The sequence below is a fragment of the Lithobates pipiens genome, unplaced genomic scaffold (assembly GCF_037356315.1).
Source record: "Lithobates pipiens isolate NorthernLeopardFrog02 unplaced genomic scaffold, aLitPip1_a1.2 Scaffold_18, whole genome shotgun sequence".
NCBI classification, from domain to species: domain Eukaryota; kingdom Metazoa; phylum Chordata; class Amphibia; order Anura; family Ranidae; genus Lithobates; species Lithobates pipiens.
In genome coordinates this window covers 84,669,560-84,683,511 of record NW_027507758.1, presented here as the reverse complement: position 1 = coordinate 84,683,511, position 13,952 = coordinate 84,669,560, and the positions used below count along the sequence as shown (strand labels likewise).

The window sequence follows — 13,952 nt, the reverse complement described above, 5'->3', positions numbered from 1 at the left end:
ATGACAGAAGAGAGGAGTTCTGTGTGTAAACAACACAGAGCTCTCTACAGTCAGGGAAGTTTTGTTTTTTTCTCTCCCTGCAAGCAGGGAGTAAAAACCGGCACATTGCTCAGTAAAAAGAGTACACAGTTCACACATTGCACATTGTTAGGCACACAGTTAACCCCTTTATTGGCCCTAAATGTTAACCCCTTCCCAGCCAGTGTCATTGGTACAGTGGCAGTGTATATTATTAGCATTGATCACTGTATTAGTGTCACTTGTGATGTCAGCAGCAGTTATTCAGTCCCCCCCGTGTCAGTTAGTGTCAGATTCTCCACCACAGTATCACAGTCCCATTATAATTTGCTGATCGCCGACATTACTAGTACTAAAAAATAAATAAATAAAAATTCCAAAATATATCCCATCCCTGGTAGACACTATAACTTTCATGCAAACCAATCAATATACACTTATTGGGATTTTGTAGCCAAAATATTTATATATTTTATATATAATATAATATAATAATATATAATATAATATATTAGAGCAGAAAGTAAAAAAAATAATTATATATATATATATATATATATATATATAGAGAGAGAGAGAGAGAGAGAGAGAGAGAGAGAGAGAGAGATAGTTATATTTATTTACTTTGGTCTGTCTTTTTTTGTTTATATAACAAAAAAACAAAGATGTGATATACCAAAAGAAAGCTCTATTTGGGTTAAAAAAATGAATTTAATTTGGGTACAGTGTTGCACAACTGCCTAATTGCTAGTTAAAGTAGCGCAGTTCGGAATAGCAAAAAATTACCTGATCATGAAGAGGGTAAAATCTTTCATAGCTGAAGTAGTTAATGTGTCACTCATTATTAAATTCACCGCTTCCTGCTAAATTATATTTTTGATTTGGAAGATTCAACTCCAGTTGCTTTCAGTGGGGTTCAGATTCAGTGGCTGAATGTATATGTAGCAATGTGGACTACAATTGCAAAGCATATTGATTTCCCGCCATTTCTTTGTACTATATTGTCCCTCTAGTCTAGTGCCTGGCATCACTAACTGACATCATATCTGTGAGCTGATCCAAAGGGATTGTGGGATCAGTAGTTCCTCAGAATGGCAATTGCTCCGGGTGACTATGCACCTGGACTACATATCCCAGAGATCTTTAATATCATCAGAGAGAGTGCTGGGAAGAGCATAAAAGAGACCAGAGATGCACCCTACGGCCTCTTCCTCCTGGGCCTGGTGTGTGACGGGCCTCTCTGTTCAGAGAGGGTGAGGTCGCGGCCTACCACGCTGTGTACAACATTTCAACCCGGCCCATCACTGTTTGCTGATCATCAGACATCTATCCATCACCACCCAGAGTCCGAAACCCACGATTTGTGCTGTGCATTGGACGATCGATGCAAGTGGAACCTCTGCAAAGACGCCTCTGTCGGAATCGCTGTTCGGAAGGCATTGAATCGGCCTGGTGGTTGATGACAGGACAATTGCCCACCTTTGCAAACCTTTCTTTTTTGCCTCACTGGAACACTGTACACAGACAGCTTTACCCTGGGGAAACACTTTCATGCTTCTTTATTTAAACATTGTACTTAGACACCCGTCGCATCAACCTTTCAAAGAAATACCACTGCCTTGTTGCTGCACCTTACTGGATATAGTTAATGAGCTCCGAATGCAATGGGGACATTACTGTCATTACTAATTAAAGGGCCCTCATACCATTCTTGTTTAAGTAATCTCTCATTAGGATTAAAGTTGAATAGGTCGGCCTGGGTTTCCCCTTTAGAAGTCTTGCCAGAACTAATGCTTAACTCTTGCTTATCCTTTCAGATCATGTCCAAGTGGTACTCCATTGTACATATGTGTATATAATATACTGTTATCTCCAGATTGTTTTAATTTGTATTATTGTGGAGGAATTCTTCTTCTTAACTAGGACTGTTATCCGAAGTTCAGTTGATCCATTACCTCCTTTGTGCAAGAAAATCTTCCTTGAGTTATTCAGTAAACGTTAATAGAATATAGCTTCATTGAGTGGTTTGACCCATTACTTTAAGTTGGTACAAAGATGTCTGAACCCAGAGTGTCAGGTGAGTTGGAATGTTCTCAGGGTCATGATGGTGCAGATAAGCAGGTAAATCCAAGCAGTCCCCAAGGGGGCAATGCTACATATAATATGTTCACGGAATGGCCGTTGAACTGAACTTGATTACATTCATACATTTGACTTATCCCCACTCACAGGAAGATCTAAATGAGATGCTACAATTGGATTGCAAAATGTAAGATGAGCTTACAATCTACTGCATCGCAGAGGGCATATGATGAGAGTCACCAAAACCTTTTTTGAATAACAATGGTCTACATATCACCTGTTAGTCTAGTCTTCCTAGCACTGACATAACGATTCTGCCTATACACCTAAATAAAATGCCTTGGCATTTACAGCTGCTTACATAAATAGCCATTCCATTGAGATCCGAGCTGGCGGAGGCGGCGGTTGGGGATGTGTTGGGCACAGTGTTTGTGCTGGTCTCACTGATGTGTATTTTAGATGTTGGTATTCCCAGAGCCTTACTAGCCACCTACAGTATATGATAATAGAAAAATGGATATTAGTACAATATTTTTTAATGTGCATATATTTTCTGCATTTTATTTTATTTTTATTTTTTTATGCACAAGTAGCTGTTTAAAATTACAAAAAACAACCACCTTTACCCTCTTTTTTTTACCTCTGACAGGAGAGAAACGAATATGCAGTCTAACATCTGACCCTGGCAAGCCTTGTACCTGTGCTTACTCTCCTCTATTAACTGAATACTTTACCCCAAAAAAGAGAATTTCTCACTGCCACACAGGACTGAAGTTTTTTGTTTTCTTGGGGGGGTTTTTTGAAGGAACAGTGCATATACAAGAAACTTGTACTTGCAGAAATATTGGATGAGTGTCCCATTTGGAAGATTTTATCGCTACTCCAGTTTTGGTGAACAATCCAAATTTTAGATTTTTCATCAATAATATTTCAATTAACAGAAGTCATTGGGACAAATAGAGAATTTTCTCAGCGGGAACACAACAGCAATGAAAACCAGACAGAGCATCTAACCAGTGCTGGTACAAGGTCATCCAGTGCTCAGGTTAAAGATGGAAAACTGCGACCCCCACCTTACCCACAGGGCTAACAGCAGTGTGTGCAGAGAAATCCATGTAATGTTGGCGGTGTCACTGAAAAGAAAAAATGTTGTTGGTGTCATTGAAAGGAAAACTTGTCCCTAGGTCTGTGGTGTCTGTTCCTGCATTGGTGTTTTACTGGAAGGAAAAAAATGTCTTTGCATAGACGGTGTCACTGGAAAGAAAAATTGTCCCTGCATGGGTGATGTCACTGGAAGGAAATAATGTTCCTGTGTTGGTGTGTCACCTGAAAGAAAAGATGTCCCTGCATTGGTGGTGTTGCTAAGAGGGAAAATGGTACAGTGTCAGTGGGAGAAAAATGCCCCTGCATCACTGGTATCAGTCTGACGAGGACTTGTAGGTATCTACGTTAGTGGGATGATGCGGGGGAGCTGGAAGGTGAGCTCTGAGGGGTGCATGGCACTAAAGGGATCTAGGGGGGGCTCTGGGGAAAGAAAGGGGACTGAAAGGGCTCTAATGGTTTGTTCAGACGTGCATATTATTGCTACTCCTCTGAAAAGTAATCCACAGTGGATCTCTTTTCAGAAGGCATTTGGCAGGTTGTGAGGCGGCCTTATGTTGCCTCCTCACCACATGTTTTAACCCTGAAAATGTCTGAAAGAGGACAAATATTAAACCATTCAACTCAACGTACCATTTTTCTCCCAATGTCAGCGTGCTTTCTGCTGGTGTCAGAGCTCATACTCTGAGAACAATAAAGCCATATAGGATTTGATACATATACACTGTCCAGAAGTTTTTCTACTTCTGACCGTCACACTTACAACTATATGGCTAAGTATGTGCCCCCCCCCCCCCCCCACCAAATTACCAAGTTCAGGTGTTTCCAGTGAAGGGTACTGTTAATGATAAAGCATACAAAGACATTTTAGACAATTGTGCGCTTCCAGGGCCATATATACATTTTTTCCTAGTGGCGGGGAGGGGATCTTGGCAACCCACATAAGAAAAAAATTATGTGGCGTGTGGAAAAATTGCACTGACGGGGGGGAGACTAAAACATGAACAGAACACAGGGTCAAAAGTGCTTAAGATGCAGAGTTCATGGCTCAAGAATGCTTAATGCACAGATTACAGAGGTCATAGTACATAATGCACAGAGTACAGAGGTCATAGTACATAGCGCACAGAGTGCAGGAGTCAGGAGTTCATAAAACACAGAGAGCAGGGGACAAGAGTGTGTGACATACAGTGTACAGGGGTCAGGAGTGGGTAACACACAGTTACCCCCTAGCAGGTACAGCTCTCCCCCTCCAGTACAGCTCCCCTCCCCTAATACAGCTATCCCTCCCTCCAATAAAGCTCCCTCCCAGTACAGCTCTCCTTCCCCCAATACAGCTCTGTCTTCCAGCACAGCTCCCTCCCAGTACAGCTTTTCTTCCCCCAATACAACTCTGTCTTCCAGACAGTACAGCTCCCTCCCAGTACAGCTCTCTTTTCCCCAATCCAGTTCTGTCTTCCAGTACAGCTCCCTCCCAGTACAGCTCTCCTTCCCTCCAATACAGTTCTGTCTTCCAGTACAGCTCCCTCCCAGTACAGCTCTCTTTTCCCCAATCCAGTTCTGTCTTCCAGTACAGCTCCCTCCCAGTACAGCTCTCCTTCCCTCCAATACAGTTCTGTCTTCCAGTACAGCTCCCTCCCAGTACAGCTCTCCACCCCCCAATACAGTTCTGTCTTCCAGTACAGCTCTCACCCCCAGTACAACGCTTCCCCTCTAGTGCAGATCCCACCCCCAGTACAGCGCTCTCCAATGTACAGTTCTACCCTCTACTACAGGGAGGAGTCAAACTCATTATTAATGGCCATGGATTTGGAATGCAATGTCTAAAAAGTTTCTATAGGTTTGATGGTCAGGTGTCCACAAACTTATGTCCTTAACTATAGTACGCTAGTATGCCATACACACTGCCATATGACATACATAGTATGGGTGTTAACTTCATATTAGAATGTTCCAAACAACAAAATTATTTAAAAAATCCAATAAACTTATAATAATTAATGAAGTAAATCACATTCATCCTCCCTGCTAAACCAATTAAATACAGTACCATCAGGTATTAGTATTACCTGAATCATCTTGGTGTGCAGCCCCTGACCCATCTCTGTCCCACCATGGGTCAACAGAACCGACCCATCTATGTACACATGGACCAGAGCTCCAGCCTGTAGAACAGAAGATACAAGAGCATATGAAAGTCTCAAGAGGTACATCAGTGAGTTCAGCTGCTTCTTAAACATGAAAGTATTAGGGTTTTGTTTGTTCATCAGTGTGGTCCTGGCATTGTTTTACTATTAGTTTATGACAAAGCAGGGCTGTTTTTTGGTGCTTCCTGGTGTAGGCCTTTGAGGTGATAGGTATTGTTTGGTTCATATGTGGCCATGGGAGGCATTTTGTCTATTTCATTCCCACATGTGGAATTGGAGCCACTAGAGCAGGGGTGGCCAACCAGACGAAGACCAAGAGCCACATTTTTTACCGAGTTACCGCAAAGAGCCACATCATACGCATGGGCACACATGAACATCACCCCATCCCTTCCTCATACACACATACTTTTGCTCAGCTGGATTTATTGTAAATGTCACACACTGTTTTAACACTACAAAGATCACAGGCCAGTCATTTTCATCAAGTCAGTAATCTTCCTTTGAAAGTACATCCATGTGACAGAAGACAGCAGCTCATCTAATTTCCAAAATACAAATTGTCTTACAAACAGTGAACTGGTCAGGATAACAATAAACAGTTAATGGGTCTTCTAGCCTGAACTAGCAGTAAATTCTTCCAAAAAACATCACAGAAAGCATGCAGCACACACAGAACTCTGGATAAATAAGTGAAAAGAAGCTGAAATGGTTAACAGCCAGCCATGTGTCACACTATCAACAGACAGAGAATGTGCTGAGCAGATCTTATCAGTGTTCAGGTGAAACAGTTATTTAAAAAAAAAAAGTACAGAGCAAGACAGAGGGAGAAGGGAGGACAGATCAGTAACCTGCACACTTGTGGTCATACCTTTTTGTATCTCATCAGCCTCACTCCAGCGCCTATGTATTCAAATGTGGCGGGCTGGGGACACTACATGCTGATTGGCTGTTGATGTGTGGGAGGAGCGGAGGAGTGCAGAGACTCGGGCTGCCTGTCACTAAACCAGCCCACTGAACCATCGGCCCAGTCCGAACACAAGGGCCGCAATGAACCAGCCCGAACGCAAGAGCCGCAGGAAACCGATCAAAGAGCCGCATGCGGCTCGAGAGCCGCGGGTTGGCCACCCCTGCACTAGAGAGACCTTAGGAGCTTGGATCTCTTATTCTATACAGAGGTGATAAGGAGAAGGATACTGCGAGGAAGGACAACCACACCTTTATTGGAACCTGATCTTAAGGCTTTTTATATGTGGCGATGAGGTGGGAGTTCTGAGAACACTTAGGTGTTGGTGGAAGCACAGAGAGTTTTTGGACTTTATCAAAGAAGAACTGAGCACCGTTTAAAACTGAGCACTGTGACATATATCAATCCATTGGACAGTATATATATATATATATATATATATATATATATATATATATATAGTGATAGGAATCACCATTGAGTGCTTATGGATTGTGTGAATATTTGTATTATTTCCTTTTTGATTACATATTTTGATATTTGATATTTGAATTTTCAATGCATATATAGTCACTGAGGAATTGCACAATACCACTTACATCCAATCTTTAATGGACTATGACTTCCACCAAATACAAATTATACCCAGAACTGACATTGTTTTCAAATATTGACACCAAGTAACAACATTAATTGATTATTTAATTCAAACAGTTCTATGTTCTACAGTGCCCTGAAAACCATAACGCTTGAAATCTTAACCCTATAAAAGAAAATTAACCCTATAAAATCATAACCCTTGAAATTTTCCACATTTTGTCATGTTACAACCCAAAACATAAATGTATTTTATTGGGATTTTATGTAATAGACCAACACAAAGTGGCACATAATTGTTACGTGGAAGGAAAATGATAAATGGTTTTCAATTTTTTTTTACAAATAAATATCTAAAATATCTGACGTGCATTTGTAATCAGCCCCCTTTACTCTGATACCCCTAACTAAAATATAGTGAAACCAATTGCCTTCAGAAGTCACCTAGTTAGTAAATAGATTCCACCTGTGTGTAATTTAATCGCAGTATAAATACAGCTGTTCTGTAAAGCCCTCAAAGATTTGTTAGAGAACCTTAGTGAACAATAGCATCATGAAGGCCAAGGAATACACCAGACAGGGATAACATTGTGAAGAAGTTTAAAGCAGGGTTAGGTTATAAAAAAATATCCCAAGCTTTGAACATCTCATGGAGCACCGTTCAATTCATCATCCGAAAATGGAAAGAGTATGGCGCAACTGGCCGTCCACCTAAACAGACAGGCTGGGCAAGGAGAGCATTAATCAGAGAAGTAGCCAAGAAGCCCATGGTAACTGCAGAGAACTACAACTCAGGTGGGAGAATCTGTCCATAGGACAACTATTAGTCGTACACTTCACAAATCCGGCTTCTATGGAAGAGTGGCAAGAAGAAAACCATTGTTGAAAGAAAGCCATAAGAAGTCCTGTTTGCAGTTGGCGAGAAGCCATGTGGGGGAAACAGCAAATGTGATAGAAGGTGTTCTGGTCAAAGGAGACCAAATTAAAAGCAAAACCCTGTGTGTGGGGGGAAAGCTAACACTGCACATCATCCTAAACACACACCATCATGCTGAGTGACAGAGAAGCCGGTCAGAGTTGATGGGAAAATGGATGGAGCTAAATGCAAGGCAATCTTAACCTGTTTTCAACAAGAGTTTGCAAAAGACTTGAGACTGGGGCAGAGGTTCACCTTATAGCAGGATAATTACCCTAAACATACAGCCAGAGCTACAATGAAATGGTTTATATCAAAGCATATTCATGTGTTATGCCGCGTACACATGTAGCCGACTATCCGACGGACTTAGTCTGGCGGACTTCCTGCTAGACTGTCCGTCGGACTTTCCGAACGGGCTACTTGCCCACACACGGCACTTTTTCAGCGGACTAATAGGGCCCTACTTTTGAAATGAACTCGCCCACGCACGTGGAGGAAAGTCCGCTCATTTTGAGCGGGTCTCCAGGTAGGCGGGGCTCGCGAAGGAGACGTCGATGGCTCCACCACCTGGTATGGACTTAAAGGGGAACCCCAACGCCGAAAAAAATCAGCGTGGACCCTTGTCCGAGCACGCTACCCGGCCGGCCAGGAAAGGGGGGGACGAGCAAGCGCGGCCCCCCCACCCCAAAGCACCTTGTCCCCATGTTGATGAGGATAAGGGCCTCTTCCCGACAACCCTGGCCGTTGGTTGTCAGGGTCTGCGGGTGAGGGGCTTATCGGAATCCGGGAGCCCCTTTTAATAAGGGGGCCCCCGGATACCGGCCCCCCACCCTATGTGAATGAGTATGGGGTACAATGTACCCCTACCCATTCACCTGTAAAATAAAGTACAAAAAAAACACAACACACAAGATAAAATAGTTTATTGCACAGCTCCGGGGGTCTTCCGTCTTCGGGAGTCTTCTTGCCGGACTCCTCCGCTATCTTCTTGTAGCTCTTCTGCTAGCGGAGGAGCCCGGCTTTCTTCCTCCGACTTCGGGGGTCTTGTCCCCCTCTTCTGTTCTTCTGCCGGGCCACCGCGCCTTCTTATAGCTCTTTTACAGGCGGTGGCCCGGTCTTCTGTCGCCGCTGTCGCCGCCGCCTTCTGTTCTTCTGTTCTTCTCTTCTTCTTCAGATGTTGCCTCGTCGGATCCTCCGCTCACAATGGCTCTGACCGGGCACGCGGCGACTTATATAGGGACATCGCCGGATGATGTCCCCGCCTATTATGATGTCACAGTCCCAGCATCTTCTAGGACTGTGGCACCATAATGGGCGGGGACATCATCCGGGATGTCCCTATATAAGTCGCCGCATGCCCGGTCCCCGTCATTGTGAGCGGAGCATCCGACGAGGCAACATCTGAAGAAGAAGAAGATGGCGACAGCGGTGACAGAAGACCGGGCCACCGCCTGTAAAAGAGCTATAAGAAGGCGCGGTGGCCTGGCAGAAGAACCGAAGAGGGGGACAAGACCCCCGAAGTCGGAAGAAGAAGAGGCGGCGGCGAGGAAGAAAGCCGGGCTCCTCCGCTAGTAAAAGAGCTACAAGAAGATAGCCGAGGAGTCCGGCGAGAAGACCCCCGAAGACGGAAGACCCCCGGAGCTGTGCAATAAACTATTTTATCTTGTGTGTTGTGTGTTTTTTGTACTTTATTTTACAGGTGAATGGGTAGGGGTACATTGTACCCCATAGTCATTCACATAGGGTGGGGGGCCGGTATCCGGGGGCCCCCTTATTAAAAGGGGCTCCCGGATTCCGATAAGCCCCTCTGCTGCAGACCCCGACAACCAACGGCCAGGGTTGTCGGGAAGAGGCCCTTGTCCTCATCAACATGGGGACAAGGTGCTTTGGGGTGGGGGGGCCTTGTATGGCTCAGGAGGGGGGCCGCTCGCTCGTCCCCCCCTTTCCTGGCCGGCCGGGTAGCGTGCTCGGACAAGGGTCTGATGTGGACCTTGGGGGACCCCCACGCTGATTTTTTTCGGCGTTGGGGTTCCCCTTTAAGTCCATACTAGGTGGTGGGGGCCCGCCTACCTGGAGACCCGCTCGAAATTAGCAGACTTTTCTCCGGGTGGGAAAAGTCTGCTCATTTCAAAAGTACGGTGGACTGGCACACACACGGCCGGATTGACCGCCGAAATGCGAGTCCGGCGGGAAGATTGGAGTGCAAAACTACTTTCTAAGTCCGCCGTACTTTCGGGTCAAAAAAGTATGCCAGAGGCTACACACGGGGGGATTGTCCGGCGGACTTCAGTTTGCCGGACTTTTCCACCCGCTTGTTTGATCGTGTGTACGCGGCATAAGAATGGCCCAGCCAAAGTCCAGACCTAAATCCAATTGAGAATCTGTGGCAAGACTTGAAAATTGCTGTTCACAGACACTCTTCATCTGACTGAGCTTCAACTATTTTGCAAAGAAGATTGGGCAAAAATGTCACTCTCTAGATGTGCAAAACTGGTAGATGCATACCACAAAAAACTTGCAGCTGTAATTGCAGCAAAAGGTGGTTCTACAAAGTATTGACACAGGGGGCCTGAATTTAAATGCACACCACATTTTTCAGATATTTATTTGTAAAAAATGTTGAAAATCATTTATCATTTTCCTTCCATTTCACAATTATGTGCCAATTGAGTTGGTCTATCACATACAAACCCAATAAAATACATGTACATTTTTGGTTGTAATATGACAAAATGTGGAAAATTTCAAGGGGCATGAATACTGAAGGCACTGTATGTACGTGTTTTAACATATATACCAGAAAATAATTGAAAAGGATATACAATCACTTTACATGAAATAGCATTGTTGTAGCAGGGAGGTCCCGGTTGAAAAGAGACAGCCTTCAGTACCTGAACCCAAGGAGAGTGCTATATGCTAACACCAACCATTCTGCAAGTCTGAGTTAACATGCATCCCATGGTTCAATGCAGGCATCTTTGCTTCATGTTAGGAGGCATCCGCATGGTACCATTTGCTTGAAAAATTCTCCTTCTAAGCAGAGGGAACTTTTGTTTTCTCTAAAACAAACCTGGTTGAGGAGGACAAGAGTGAAACTGATGCCAAACTTGGTTGGGATGATAGCGATTCCCCTCTTCTTCCATCGATGTTGTCTGTATGACAATACACAAACACATTTCAGATACATAAGGTCTTTTGGCTATACAGTAACACAGGTAAAACCCAGACCTTGAGTTATAATTAACTTACAGCAGCTCCACTTAACAAAGCTTCTCACATGTGAGATGGGTGTTTCCTAAGTATAAGCGCTGCCATTTCTTAGAACAAGCAATAAAAGTCCTGTTCTTGACAAAGAACTTGGCTCACATTCACTGTTAAGGCATCACTGACACCACAGCCTTACAGCATGTGAAACTACAATCATGGGCCCACAGAGTGCTTTCAAGCAGCAAAGAACTTTTGCAGGCGTCTAACTGCCTCTCACATACAGGAGAGATTTTATACACATTGAAACAATGGTGTAAAAAAACATCCTGACACTTTTGATTTCACTTACAAGCCTTATGATTAAGTGCTCCAGCATAAAATGCATCAAAGCATTCCTACACAGTCAATGTGCATGAAAGCTGTTCAACCAATCTCCCATGTAGACCCATAATTGAATATTCTCTGTCATTTCATTTCTGCCTAATGCACCAGATTTCATTATTATTATGGCATTGACACTTCACAAGCTTTGCAGCACACACCTTCCCTTAATCAGGAAATCTTCATTAGACTGCTGGACATTTAGCCTGTGCCTGATAAACAGGTACTCTGTCTGCTCATACCCTGGATTCAGGTCTGTCTAACGTCTCTCTGTTCATTCCCTCAACTGCTCTTGCTAAATTTTTGGACAGCTTTATTACTCAGCTTGTCTGTGCTAATTCTGATCATTGCCCTGTTGTCTCTGCTATTGTGAATGATTGCTTTGTCTACATGTGTGTATAACCTGGATCCTATCAGTTTGTCTGCACCTGATCAGACTGCTGAGTCTGCTACCATTTGCTATAACCATCTGAAGGCTTACATGGCTCTAACATCTGTCCTGCTTGTTAGTTGGCTGTCATCCTGGTGACAAAGTAGGTCCACCAAGCTCTGTGACAAAACTCCAGTTAGAAAAGTTGCTGCCACCTAGTCATGAATATATTATGGGTGCTGTTACCTGTTAAACTTTTCAATGGCCACTTTCCTCTCCTGGTACAAGCTGTTTCTCAGACACTCGTCCCAACATCGTCGAATGTTGAATCCCTCAAGCTTCTGACTGAAATGCGTTAGGTCCCCCTCCTGGTACATGTTCAGCTTCCTGACCTGCTCATGGTAAAACACAAGTAGCTTTAGATAACAGCTCAAATAACCCACAACTCTTTTTTTGAAAACGTCCAGCCCTTCATATGACCATCTGACCAGCATAATGTAGCTTCATTCTACATACATGTTCTGGTGCCAATTTGCACACTTCGGCGATGTCACTCATCCATGCCTCCACCACCATCATTGCCTGAGGACCGCCGAAGCCTCGGAATGCAGTGTTTGAAGGTAAGTTGGTTTTGCACACATATCCAGTACCTCTGATGTTTGGAATTTTGTAAGCATTGTCCATGTGGAATAAACTTCTATCAAGAACCTAGAGAGGAAAAATGAACCTGTCATTAAAATTTACATTTCTGCAGAGCACATGGAAGCAGTACCATATCATATTATGAACAAAACTTTGCTTTATTCCTGCCATGTATAAACAAAAGGCCCAAAAGCTAAGTAGTTTGATGGCATGGCCTCCGACTACCAGGAGCATTTCAAACAAATCAAAACTTCAACTGAACCTGTGATCTTTAAATGACCGAATGCTTTAAGATTTCTATGGAGTTCAACCTAAAGCCAGCATAGCATGCAATCCATTTGCAACAACACGTGGCCAGCTCAACATTTCTCTGGTTTATTCCAATCTAGGGAATATATGTAATTTTTAACTCAAAATACATTACAAATTGGCTTACTGCATGAGATAGGTCCACAGAGTTTCCGGCATTTAGATAGTAAGAAACTTCTAGGGCAGTTACTTGTCCACTTTTCTTGAATCCAACCTGGAATTGTGAGATGAAACAAGATGTTGTTCATGTCAATGAATCAGCTCCAAATGTTAAAGTGTCGCTGTCATGAGGGAAGCATTAGAGCTGCCACTGTTGGCCTCTTTCTCTAATTGCTTATTGCTTGACCGGGCCTTACATCAATACACTGAGTCACAGAGTCAGAACAAGCATGTTATTGAGTGTGAAAACGTTGCAGATTTCCTTATATTTCCTTATCTCTATAATAGTTCCAGGTCACTGCTTAAACTTTTAAAGCCCATGAATAAATATGACAGCCAGTCAACTAGCATTCGAAGAAGGAATGAAAAGTGATGGCAGTGTCCATAATTCTTTTATGATAGATTTAATTTCAAGGGACAAATGATCAGCTGATGCTGCAGACTAGAATAGGACTACATGGGTGGTAGAGCGTGCAGTTACCCCTGGAAACAGCTACCTACTCATAGCTGTTCCTCAGCCTGTATTTAAAGAATATATAAACCTAACATTACATTTTGCATGCTAAACCTTTGTGTGTGGCGTTCTTGCCGGTTCCTCTGCTTTCTTTATTAAAAACGGACCACGCTAAACAGGAGAACACATCATGGTCAGTTCTCTAGCTGTGCTGGGAACTCATCCCTCAATGATCACACTTGTCCTGCCCCCCCCCCCCCCCCCACTGAGAAGTTCGGTATACTGCAGCCAGGAACTGCGTAAATGTGAACAGAGGAAATGTAATCACTCATCAAAAAAGGGAAACAAGGTATTTATAAAACAGAATGGTGTGTTTTACAAGGTGATCATTTGCAATCACTTTAGCATTGCATTATATTCTGAAAAAAATGGCGAACATTCTTTTCTTTGCCTGCCTTTGGTGTATCTATATGTGGCTCTGGGCCAAATAGTGCATAGAGTGGAATAGAGTATAAAAGGATAGAATAGAATAGAAAATAATAGAATAACACAAAGTGGAAAACAATAGAATAGAATAAAACAGAATAGAAAATAAAAGA

The 13,952-nt window shown here is 43.3% G+C and overlaps 1 protein-coding gene across 2 annotated transcripts in view; it reads right to left on the bottom strand.

The window, feature by feature from the left end:
* XDH (xanthine dehydrogenase) overlaps positions 1–13,952 on the bottom strand; it is a 166,728-nt gene that overhangs the window by 27,136 nt on the left and 125,640 nt on the right. For both annotated transcript variants that reach the window (XM_077485875.1, XM_077485874.1), the window contains exons 24-29: positions 12,868–12,954; positions 12,306–12,497; positions 12,036–12,181; positions 10,902–10,983; positions 5,271–5,366; positions 2,462–2,590 (exon numbers count right to left, since the gene is read on the bottom strand). In XM_077485875.1, the coding sequence (XP_077342001.1) occupies positions 2,462–2,590; positions 5,271–5,366; positions 10,902–10,983; positions 12,036–12,181; positions 12,306–12,497; positions 12,868–12,954 (732 nt within the window). The remainder of the gene's footprint in view (positions 1–2,461; positions 2,591–5,270; positions 5,367–10,901; positions 10,984–12,035; positions 12,182–12,305; positions 12,498–12,867; positions 12,955–13,952) is intronic.